At 41.4% G+C, this 11,294-nt stretch overlaps 1 protein-coding gene across 1 annotated transcript; it reads right to left on the bottom strand.

Moving 5' to 3' along the window:
• Nucleotides 1–3,499: 3,499 nt before the first annotated feature.
• DPH3 (diphthamide biosynthesis 3) lies at nt 3,500–11,251 on the bottom strand. The gene is made up of 3 exons (XM_058183027.1): nt 10,892–11,251; nt 9,123–9,197; nt 3,500–6,441 (listed from the first exon to the last, which is right to left on the bottom strand). The coding sequence occupies exons 1-3, from the start codon at nt 10,997–10,999 to the stop codon at nt 6,376–6,378; spliced, it is 249 nt and encodes an 82-aa protein (XP_058039010.1). The 5' UTR covers nt 11,000–11,251; the 3' UTR covers nt 3,500–6,375.
• Between the last annotated feature and the right edge of the window lie 43 nt (nt 11,252–11,294).

The following is an 11,294-nucleotide window of genomic DNA, read 5'->3' as shown; positions in this document are numbered from 1 at the left end:
GGGCTTGTTGATCGCGTACCTGGCTCCTTGCTGCGTGACAACAGCCCTGCCCGAGCTTTTGGAGGTGCTTGCCGGGGTGGTGGTGGAGACCCCCAGACTTATGGTCATGGGGGACTTCAACTTGCCATCGACCGGCTTGTCATCGACGATGGCTCGGGAGTTCATGGCCTCCATGACGGCCTTGGACCTGACTCAAGTAGTTGATGGCCCACTCACATTGGGGGAAGCACACTGGATCTGATTTTTATCTCTGGACAGTGGTTGACTTTTGGACCGCCACTCAACACCGCAGGGAGACGGGACCAATACGTTGGTTCCGTCCCAGGTGCCTGATGGACCCGGAGAGGTTCCTGATGGAGCTTGAGCCATTTCCCGAGGATCTGGCCCACGGCACGGCTGAAGAACTAGTCGCGACCTGGGAACTGGCTGCAGCTGGGGCTCTAGACCGTGTCATGCCTTTGCAGCCTCTAACTCGGCGTAGGTCTCAACCAGCTCCTTGGTTCTCCGAGGAGCTAAGGGAGATGAAACGCCGGAGAAGACGCCTAGAGAATGCCTGGAGATCCAGCCGTTCGGAAGCTGACCGGACACTAGTTAGGTCATATAGTGGGACCTACCTAGTGGCATTGAGGGAAGGGAAGCGTTTATACGTTTCCTCCCTCATTGCGTCGGCAGATAACCGCCCGGCCCTGTTTCAGGTGACCCGCTCTCTCCTTCAACAGGAGGAGCGGGAGGACCCCTTACAAGGGTGGGCCGAGGAGTTTAGTGATTATCTATATGATAAAATCGTTCAGCTTCAGGATGGGTTGGATCAAGATTGGGTAGATCCAGGGGAGAGGTCGGAGACTCGTCTTGTTGAAACTGTTTGGGATGAATTTGACTCTGTGACTCCTGAGGACATGGACAGGTTGTTGGGGAGGTTGAATGCCACCACATGTTTACTGGACCAGTGCCCCTCCTGGCTGGTGCTAGCCATGCAGGAGGTGACATGAGGCTGGCTCCGGGGGATTATTAATGCTTCTTTGTTGGAAGGGGTTTTCCCTGCTGCCTTGAAAGAGGCAGTGGTGAGACCCCTCCTCAAGAAGCCTTCCCTGGACCCAGCTGTTTTAGGAAACTACCGTCCAGTCTCCAACTTTCGTTTTGTGGTGAAGGTTGTAGAGAGTGTGGTGGCATGTCAACTACCCCAATACCTGGATGAAACTGTCTATCTAGACCCGTTCCAGTCCGGCTTTCGGCCCAGATACAGTACGGAGACGTCTTTGGTCACGTTGGTTGATGATCTCTGGAGGGCCAGGGACAGGGGTTATTCCTCAGCCCTGGTCCTATTAGACCTCTCAGCGGCTTTTGATACCATCGACCATGGTATCCTGCTGCATCGGCTGGGGAGTTTGGGAGTGGGAGGCACCGTTTATCGGTGGTTCTCCTCCTATCTCTCTGACCAGTTGTAGACGGTGTTGGCAGGGGGGCAGAGATCGACTGCGAGGCATCTCATGTGTGGGGTGCCGCAGGGGTCGATTCTCTAGCCTCTCCTGTTCAACATCTATATGAAGCCGCTGGGTGAGATCATCAGTGGTTTTGGGGTGAGGTACCAACTGTACGCTGATGATACGCATCTGTACTTTTCCACCCCAGGCCACCCCAACGAAGTGGTCGAAGTGCTGTCCTGATGTCTGGAAGCCGTACGGGTCTGGATGTGGATAAACAGGCTCAAGCTCAATCCCTCCAAGACGGAGTGGCTGTGGATGCCGGCACCCCGGTACAGTCAGCTGCAGCCGCGGCTGACTGTTGGGGGCAAGTCATTGACCCCGATGGAAAGGGTGCGCAACTTGGGTGTTCTCCTGGATGGGTGGTTGTCTTTTGAAGATCACTTGACGACCGTCTCCAGGAGAGCTTTTCATCAGGTCCGCCTGATTCGCCAGTTGCGCCCCTTCCTGGACCGGGATGCCCTATGCACGGTCACTCATGCTCTGGTTACCTCTCGCTTGGATTACTGCAATGCTCTCTACATGGGGCTCCCCTTGAAGAGCACCCGGAGGCTCCAGTTAGTTCAGAATGCAGCTGCACAGGTGATAGAGGGAGCCGTTCGTGGCTCCCATGTAACACCACTCCTGCGCAGACTGCACTGGCTACCTGTGGTCTTTCGGGTGCACTTGAAGGTTTTGGTTACTACCTTCAAAGCGCTCCATGGCTTAGGACCGGGTTACTTATGGGACCGCCTACTGCTACCGATTGCCTCCCACCAACCCGTGTGCTCTCACAGAGAGGGTCTCCTCAGGGTGCCGTCCGCCAAACAATATCAGCTGGCGGCCCCCAGGGGAAGGGCCTTCTCTGTGGGGGCTCCCACCCTCTGGAATGAACTTCCCCCAGGACTACGTCAACTACCTGACCTTCGGACCTTTTGCCGCGAGTTGAAGACCTACCTATTTATTTGTGCAGGACTGGCATAGAAATTTTTAGCAGTTTTTAATATTCTGGTGTAAATTATTTGGGGTTTTTATGTTTTAAATAGTTTTAATCTGGCCTGATATTTAATAAGATTTTTAATAATATTTTTTATTATGTATATTAGTACTGTTTTATTTTGGCTGCGAACCGCCCTGAGTCCTTCGAGAGAAGGGCGGTATAAAAATCTAAAAAATAAATAAATAAAATAAATTTTATAGTTGTAGACAAAATAATTATTTATTTAAAATGTATGAAGTCTTCCTAAAAATATAAAACTATAAACTCACATTTGTATGTGTAAAGAGGAGCTACCTTATCCCTTCAGTAACTGTATCAGCTATATATAGCTTTAGAAAGCAAAGTACAGAGAACACTATGTTGTTTTTAATTTTAATTTATTATATTTATAAATGAATATAGATAAAATTGGTATATACTTTGTTAAATTTGTATCTGTTCCATTTATAAAATCTTCAAGCTTACTAAAATGCAAACAGATTTCATGAACAGATTCCTTGTATATTAGAAAGCAGAAAAAATTATTGGCTGCAATATGAACATTGAAGTTTTAAAGTATTTATCTATGGAAATTATTTAAACAATAATAGTAAATAGTTTACTCAATAAGTCTATAGACCATTTCAACTTAATATCTAATAAATGTTGTCTTTGCTCATATTAAGATGAACCTGAAAATTCTTAAAACACGAAATCTACATTTCGTCAATTAAAAACATCTGGTATGTTTATCATATCTCATATTATTTCTGCATGTATTCAATATATATCTGCCTACATTCCAAGTCAACAAAATCAAGAAAATACATGTTTTTAGATTTATTTATTTTTCCTAAGAAAGAGCTACATATATTGATAATCAAAGTTTTGTGTTTTTATCACTGTGAAAGTCACAGTTTAATGAAAAAATATATTATTTCTCAAGTGCGGTGTGATGTTAAAGTATCATGAAAGTATAGCCACTGAAGAGTAGTATATTTCCCCTGAAATTAAACATATATAGCATGTGCAGCAATGCTTGTTGGAATAAAAGAAAGTCTGGTCTTCCAAGAAGCTGTTTATTTACAACCCATTGTCAAAAGGCAGCTTGGCATATCAATACAAAAATAATCAAAACTGAAGCATGCAGAGAAATGGATATTTGTCTTTCTATCGAGTTCACACACACACACAAAAATCCCCCTTTCCCATTTTTACTGTAGGGCACAATTTGGTTTTCTACCTGTTGATACTTTTTGCTACGCTAATAATTGCATAGATACACGAGATCAGTTTTCACTACAGTCAAATTTTGTTAATGTTAATTAATAACCCCTAGTTTATCACTCTGTTGTAATTCCAGAAGAGGATGCATACGCAACCACGTACTCATATACGACCTTTCTCTTTTACACAAATAGTTTTCTATATTGTTAAGCTACTGTCCCTTAACAGCTGCATCATAGAAATTTGGCAGATTGTAGCTAATGTGCACCAAGCACTTTCTTATGAAGCAAAATTAAAGCAGCAGCCAAGTATGTTCTCAAGATGCTCTGGTAACAGCCAAAGGTAAATAGATATGGGGCTTACTGGCATTTGGGGAAGGCTGAACTGTTCATCTTGTTTTTGTAAGGGAACAACACTATTTACATAAGATATCCCCTCCTTAATGTATTGCTTCTATGATGAAACCACATTTATTCAAAACCAGAACATAGTTGTAACTTTCTCCACAAAGGTTATTTTTGACACAACACATTCAAACTAAAAGTTGTAGAGGTGGTGTTATAGGTAGAGTACCTGTTCTTCAGACTCACACACTCCTGGCTGATAGTCACCATGGTGTACATTGGAAGAGACTTATTATTGCCAGCCTGCTAGAAAATGTGAAAAGGAGCACTGGGAGTCATTACTGCTACAGAATATGTAGTAAGATACAAGATTAAGCTATACTATTTACTATACTATAGTAAATAGTATAGTTTTAAAAGAGCATTGGAGAAAATATTGGGAGACACATCTATCAGGAACTACTTATCCCCAAGATTCAGTATTACTTCATATATCAGTTCTGGGTGGGTAATAGTGGGAGGACTATGTATCTCCAATCAGAGCTATCTGGCTGGCCACTGAAAGAAACAAATGCTGGACTGTGAGCCTTGGATTCTCTAGTTTTAATTCCATTGCTACTGGGCTTGAACCACAGCTTTCCCAAGTCTTTTGGGTGGTCTGGCAAGTTGAGAATGGAATCAAGGAAGTAATCAATGCTTGAGAGGCAATAACGTTGCCTGCCTTGACAAATGCAGTAGTGGATCTTGTCTTGGATATACCTGAGCCAAGTTATGCTTGATAAATTTTGTCTTGTTTTCAACTTTTTGGGGAAGCTTATTAAGGTGACAGCAAATCAACTCGAGAGGATCCTGGAAGAAATGGATTATCAAATGGATATTGCCAGTCAAGATTCATTTATAGTTCTGATGAACCCTGGACTGGTTGAGTGAATTTCCTAAATCCTATTAATCCTTCAGCAGCAATTGATCCAATGAAACACAGTGTCCTTCTGGACCAGTAGTGGGTTGCAAATCCCATCGCTATTGGTTTTCTTGTAGGTACGCGTATGTGATGCTTTTACGTATTCACATAAGTGTCCAGGCAGGTGGGCAGAGCCTCCTGCCACCACCGCTACTAGTTTGCCCGATCCAGGGAGAACCAGTGGCAACCCATCACTGCTCTGGACCATCTACAAGGGTTGAGAACTGGAGGTTCCATTGCTGTGCTCCTATCTGAACTGCAGTTTTAAACAGTGATCATGGAGAATATGCTCATGAAATACCAATATGATATCTGACGTCTGAGTGCTCTCCCCTACATTGTTAAATTTCTACATAATACTACTGGAAAATATCACTTCAGGATCAATTTTCATCAGTATTTTGATTACTTTTAATTTTACATCATCATCCCAGGAACTGGAGATACCATTAAAGTCCTGAACTGGTGTCTAGAGACTGTAAGGGTCTGGATGGAGAGAGAAACAAGCTGACAGACAGAAACAAGTTGAGATTAAATCCTACAGAACAGTTACTAGTCATGAGTAAACATCCAGCCAATCTGCTAATATTAGTCCTGGTATTGATTCAGGTTTTTATACTCTTCCACTGAGGGATATTTTTGAACTGTAGTCATCCCTGCTATGACATCAATGGATGCTATGACAGGGACTTTAGTTAATGTTTACATGACTAGAGTGGACTGACATAAGTAAGTTTTTGCTCTTTCATATTGCCCAATTCAGTGAGCATGATAGTTATCCAGAAAAGGCTGTTTAGAATATCATACCCTCATATGGAACAAATATGTGGGGGATGGATTAGATAGCAAACCTTTCCTGCGGTAGCCTTCACTTTCTGGAATATCACTCCCCTCTTGAGACATCATTGCTCTATATCTTGTAATCTTCCATAAAAAAAACTACAAACTGTGTTTTTCAACAAGTCTATAGTTCCAGTTGATTGAGAGATGGTGCATATTATAAGCCTGGTAATTTGTATTTTGCTGTCTCCTCCTTTTTTAAAAAAGCTGCAGTTTTTCTTTGTTAAAACACAAAACCAGTAGTTTACATTTTGTATTTAGTCAGAAGAATCAAAGAGTCCAGGTTCAATAGAAGCATTCAACAAGCATTCATGATACCCAAATGCATGTTTACCATCTTCACGTCCAATCTTAAACTTGATGATTACTCACTACTTTCAAATATCTCTTATTTGCACAAATAAATATAGTTTTTTTCACCACATCAATTCACCTTTGAACTGAAGTAGCTGCTGGTAAGCAATAAATTATTAAAGCATAAAGCATGAAGTTTTCAGAACAGGTGTCCTTTCTGTCCAATTGTTGCCATGCTATTCAAGAAGAGCATTATTTCTTCAATGATTATCAGCATTTAACTAATTTTTTGCTTTCTGTAAGTGGTGAGATTTCTTCACCACACATGAACTGTTCCTGAAATTAAAAAAACAATAATATATTAACATATATATTATAAATACACAAATATACTACATATGTATTAATATAAGGCTGGTATTAATTAAATATAAACAACCAAATAATGAATCATTTATTTTAATGACAAAAAGTAATTTCCTGATAAAACAATGGTTCTACAAACAAGATCTCTGAAAAAGATTAATACCATGGGAAAACACTTAATACCAGTGGACAGCTTCTCAAGCAGAAAGTTGTTGATGCTGTTGGCTGAGTCGTTTGTTGGAGTGAGAATAGCTCTTTCCCTCAGCCATGAAGCACGATCCACTCCAGCCTGATGAATGTTGGGGTATATTCTGTCAATCAAGCTGGTCAGATCTCTCACAACATCGCAAAGATTACTTGCAATAATTATTTTTCCCTCCTCTTCCAAAAGCTTACCATAACCAATATCAAGTAATAAGTTAGAAAACTCTTCTGCCCTCAAATCACATTGAAGGTGGACACGCATATTAACTCTCAAGGATAGGACTTTGACATTAGGCCATAAAGATGGATGATTTGAGACAGGCCTTGACTTCATCTGTACGTGTTCCTCATGGCACAACAGGCAACGTCTGTCTGAAGTCACCAGTCAAAAGCACCATAACGCCACCCATAAGACGGTTGCTGCCCCTCATGTCCTGAAGTATCCTGAATAAAGCCTCAATACTTCCTTTATAAGTCATGGTCAATGTCGGCTGGCAGCGCCCAGGGGGAGGGCCTTCTCTGTGGGGGCACCAACCCTCTGGAACAAGTTACCACCAGGTATCCGTCAACTCCCTGATCTTCGGACCTTTCGACGTGAGCTGAAAACATTTTTGTTTCACCGTGCAGGACTGGCCTAGTGGGGTTTTAATAAGGGATTTTATTGGTTTTAAGTTCTTCAACCAACTCTAAATTTTCCTTTTAAACTGGTCCTAAAAATTGTACTAACTGTCTTTACTTTGGCTGTAAACCGCCCTGAGTCCTTTGGGAGAAGGGCGGTATAGAAATTGAAACAATAAATAAATAAATAAATAAATGGTGCACTCATCCCACATGATAATTTTGGCTTCTCAAAGCACCTGAGCCATGTCACTCTGCTTAGAGATGTTACATTCTGCAGACTCAGAATGATTCAGGTTGAGAGAAAACTTGAAGGCAGATTGAGCCGTCTTGCCTCCATCGATCAAGGTAGCTGCAATTCCCAAGGAAGCAACAGCAAAGGCGATATTCCTTCCATCCCTAATTTTGGCCAGCAACAGATAAAGAACATTTTGCCAGTGCCATAAGGAGCATCAAGAAACAACTGCCCAGAATCAGAAGCAATACTGTGCATGATTTCATCGTAGGCTTTCCTCTGTTCTTGATTTAATTTTGGAACAATCACAGCAACTGCTTCTGTCAGTTGAATGTTATTATAAGACAGTTCATTCAGGTACTGACAGTTGCTGGCAATGGCTCCTTGCTTTCGTGAAGGTGGTGGAAATCTGAAGTATAGGAGTGTTTTACCTGACATGGATATAACAATATCCTCAAGAAGGATAAGGCATTGGTTGTAAACAATTTGGAGGACCAGTTGGGCATCTCCACAATCTCTCTCCATTAGCTGTGTAACATCTTCCACAAGACTCTCTCTGTATATCTCTCACAATTTTAGAGGGTCTCCAACTTGGCAGAAAACCAACATGATGGCAAACAGCTCACAGATTTTGTTTGGAAAGTCAGAGATGGAGGCTTCTTTCACAGTGCGATTCCAGTGAGCATCGTCTTCCAGCAAGTCAAGTGCACTGCACCCTGCTTGAAATGTCAGTTGAAGTACCCCTGGCACAGTTTTTAGGGCAGTAAATGACATGGGGCCATGGATCTCATGCAAGAGGCAGCATAGGTAGTAGTACTCAGCATTACTGGGATGGACGGTGTACACTCTACCCAAAACCTTATCTTTTTTCACCCCCAGATAACTTGGTACTTTCCTTGTTTCCTCCCGCAGAACTGGTTGCCTTTCCATATGTAGTAAGTTGGAACTTTACAATATAAAAGGGTCCTTGTAAAAGCATTGACTTTGAACAGCTCAAAAAACGCCAGAAGTGTTGTTTTTGGAGGGTTATTGATCCTCTCAACAACATTGTCCTCAGTAAAATAAACTCTCTAGCTGTTTTTGAGATGTACAGCAAGGTGCATAGCAGGAGGAAACCTTTCGTGAATAGGGAAGCAGAGAATGCACCAGGATGCCTCAGAGCTGCTGATATATCGTTCTGCCTCATACCTTGTCCAGATCTTCAATGGTGAGTGCTGCCTGGTCAGACCCTTTGTTAATATACTTGCAGATTTATGGATTTAAAGGAACCCAAGATTTCTCCTGAATGAAAGAGTGGAATGTCTGCCAGTTTGAACTGAGGTAATGCAATGTGAGGCAACTGGCAGTTGGAACAGAGTTCTTTTCAGGTGGGGAGGGGGAGTAGAACGTCTAACTCCTTAGCATCAGTGTGTGTTAATATAAGGCAACTGGCAGTTGAATCAGAGTTCCTTTCAGGTGGGGAGGAGAGTAGAACATCTTAGCATCAGAGCTGGATGATCTTTGCTGGTTACTGATCTTGAATAAATAATATGTCACCATCTGTGAAAACAGCAGTTTAAAACAAGTACAACATTCATCCCTCCTTATTCCTCACCTTGTCATAGATCACTTTGACTATAAGTGAACAACTTGGGCAGGTCGCCACATCTTCCCCATTCTCCAGATCTTCCTGCAATAATACATAAGAATTTGACCCCTTAATAAAGCATGCCATTTAATGTGTAAAAAGAAGAGGGCAAAATCCAAGTCCTGTCTGCTAGATAATTCTGAAGTATCACAACGCTTCTCACAACTGTACGGGGTCTCAATTCACTGAACATGTTGAAATTTGAATAGGTAGAATATCAGGGTATATCCAAAGCTGTATTTGGATCCAGATCCAACTGTCCATATGCTAATTTTTCTGCCAAAAAGCAATGTTTTATTCACCTCAAAATCTAAGTATTTTTGATTTCTAAAGATGTCTTCTATGAATCCGTATAATATTACAACTGGTTGAGCACCCAAGAAAGAGTGAGAAAAGAAATGTTAATTTATTATATATAATCTGAGTCTCAATTTTGTTTTGGAATTCTCAAGAGAAAAGAACTCCAAATAAGAGAACTCCAAAACAAAATTCCACTAAAGTTTCCCCTAAAGGCCATGAACTTAGCTCAATAATTCACTTATTGACAAATTCTGCACTGCTTTAGGTGGCAGATGTCCTTCAGAGTATTTTGTTTGAGTGATTATCAATATTATCTTCTCTGAAAAAACGTTTCTTGCTGGTCATACTTACCATGATAATATACAATAAAGGCTGTCATAACATATTTATATAGGACTGATTTAAAAGTTTAATTTTAAAAACCCGCTGAATACTTAATTCTTTCTACCCTCTGAGATCTCAGCAGTTCAGTTATTTAGACGCTTTTCTAATTTTGGTTTAGGGCATGTGTTCATCAGAAGGGAACTAATAATAGATCTCAAATAGCTATGATCAGAAATAAATTTTTATCTTTTCAACCATATCCATACAAATTATTTCCCAAAATCATAGTGCTGAAATGCACAGCTTGGGTAAATGTGGACATTTTCTTGGATGGACTCACCCACGTTGTAACATTCTGAAGAAATCTTTCAACTCAGAAAAGAGCATTAAATACCCACAATAGTTCCATCACGGCTGAAGAATGTCTATCCTTGCCTCAGGAACATAAAGTCTACATTACTTAATGTTGTATTGATTGATTTAATTTTGTGCTAAGATTAAACTACAGGTCCTGACTTTTAAACTGAGGTTAGGATGGACTGCATTAAAATGCTTCTGTCCATCCAAAGCTTCTCAGGCTTATCAATCTTTTTTCTTTTAAATGTAATAAGATTATATCCGATTTGCCTTGCCCTATAACAGAGCACCAAGTTGCCAATGCCTGTTTGAACATCTCAGTTGCAATAAATTATTACAATATTTTATAACTCACCTTGACTGAACACAGAAGACACATCAGCCCCTCCCAAATTTGACACTTTCTAGATATACTGGATATAATCCTAATCCTAATCCAGGAGTGCTTGGAATCCAAACATGTTTGTAAAGCGCTGAAGCAATGTTGATCAAACTTGGCGTGCTGGCTATTTGGGGAGTTGAAATCCACCCATCTTAAAGTTGCTGATTTGAAAAACAATGCTTCTGAGTCTAGCTTGAGGAAGACGGAAAGGCAATAGGCTTGATGGCTGCCTATATTCACATTTCTATTTTCCCACATGCCGAACAGTCAAGAACAATCTGTATTTTGAGGGTTTGCTCCAAGGTGAGATATGTCCACGTAAACATGCAATGTCTCTTGTACATAGAAATGACTGGCTCGCTCATCCTCTTACCCGCGTAATAAGAAAGCGGTCTCCACAGGGGCACGGATAGCTGTAGGTCTCCGTGTCCTCATCGTACTCGAAGTCCTCTATCTCAACTTCGTCGTGGAAAACAGACATGTCGCAGCGCGATTCTCTGCCTCCCTCCGTCAAACGTAGACAGGGCCGCGTGTCCAGGAAAACCGGCAACGGCACTAAAAAAAAAAAAAAACACAGCACCACCTTATTTGTTCCGGATTGAAGCTACGAATGGTGTCTAGCCAATAAGCATTCAAGATAATAAGACTTGACAACATCTCTCGTGGCATGATATCCAATAAGAACGAGCGAGGTAGAACTCGTACTAAAGACAAAAAAAAAATAGAGATGTAAAACGACGCAAAGAAAGAAATTCCTGTGTGCGTTGCTCATGGAT

Source organism: Ahaetulla prasina, chromosome 4 (assembly GCF_028640845.1).
Source record: "Ahaetulla prasina isolate Xishuangbanna chromosome 4, ASM2864084v1, whole genome shotgun sequence".
NCBI lineage: Eukaryota > Metazoa > Chordata > Lepidosauria > Squamata > Colubridae > Ahaetulla > Ahaetulla prasina.
This window is presented reverse-complemented; position numbering and strand designations above follow the sequence as displayed.

Coding starts and splice junctions, on each gene's coding strand:
- DPH3 (XM_058183027.1), bottom strand. CDS start 10,999: ATGTCTGTTTTCCACGACGAAGTTGAGATAGAGGACTTCGAGTACGAT. Junction 9,198..10,891: donor ACCGCTTTCTTATTACGCGG/GTAAGAGGATGA, acceptor GTATTATTGCAG/GAAGATCTGGAGAATGGGGA. Junction 6,442..9,122: donor TCAAAGTGATCTATGACAAG/GTGAGGAATAAG, acceptor TTTTAATTTCAG/GAACAGTTCATGTGTGGTGA.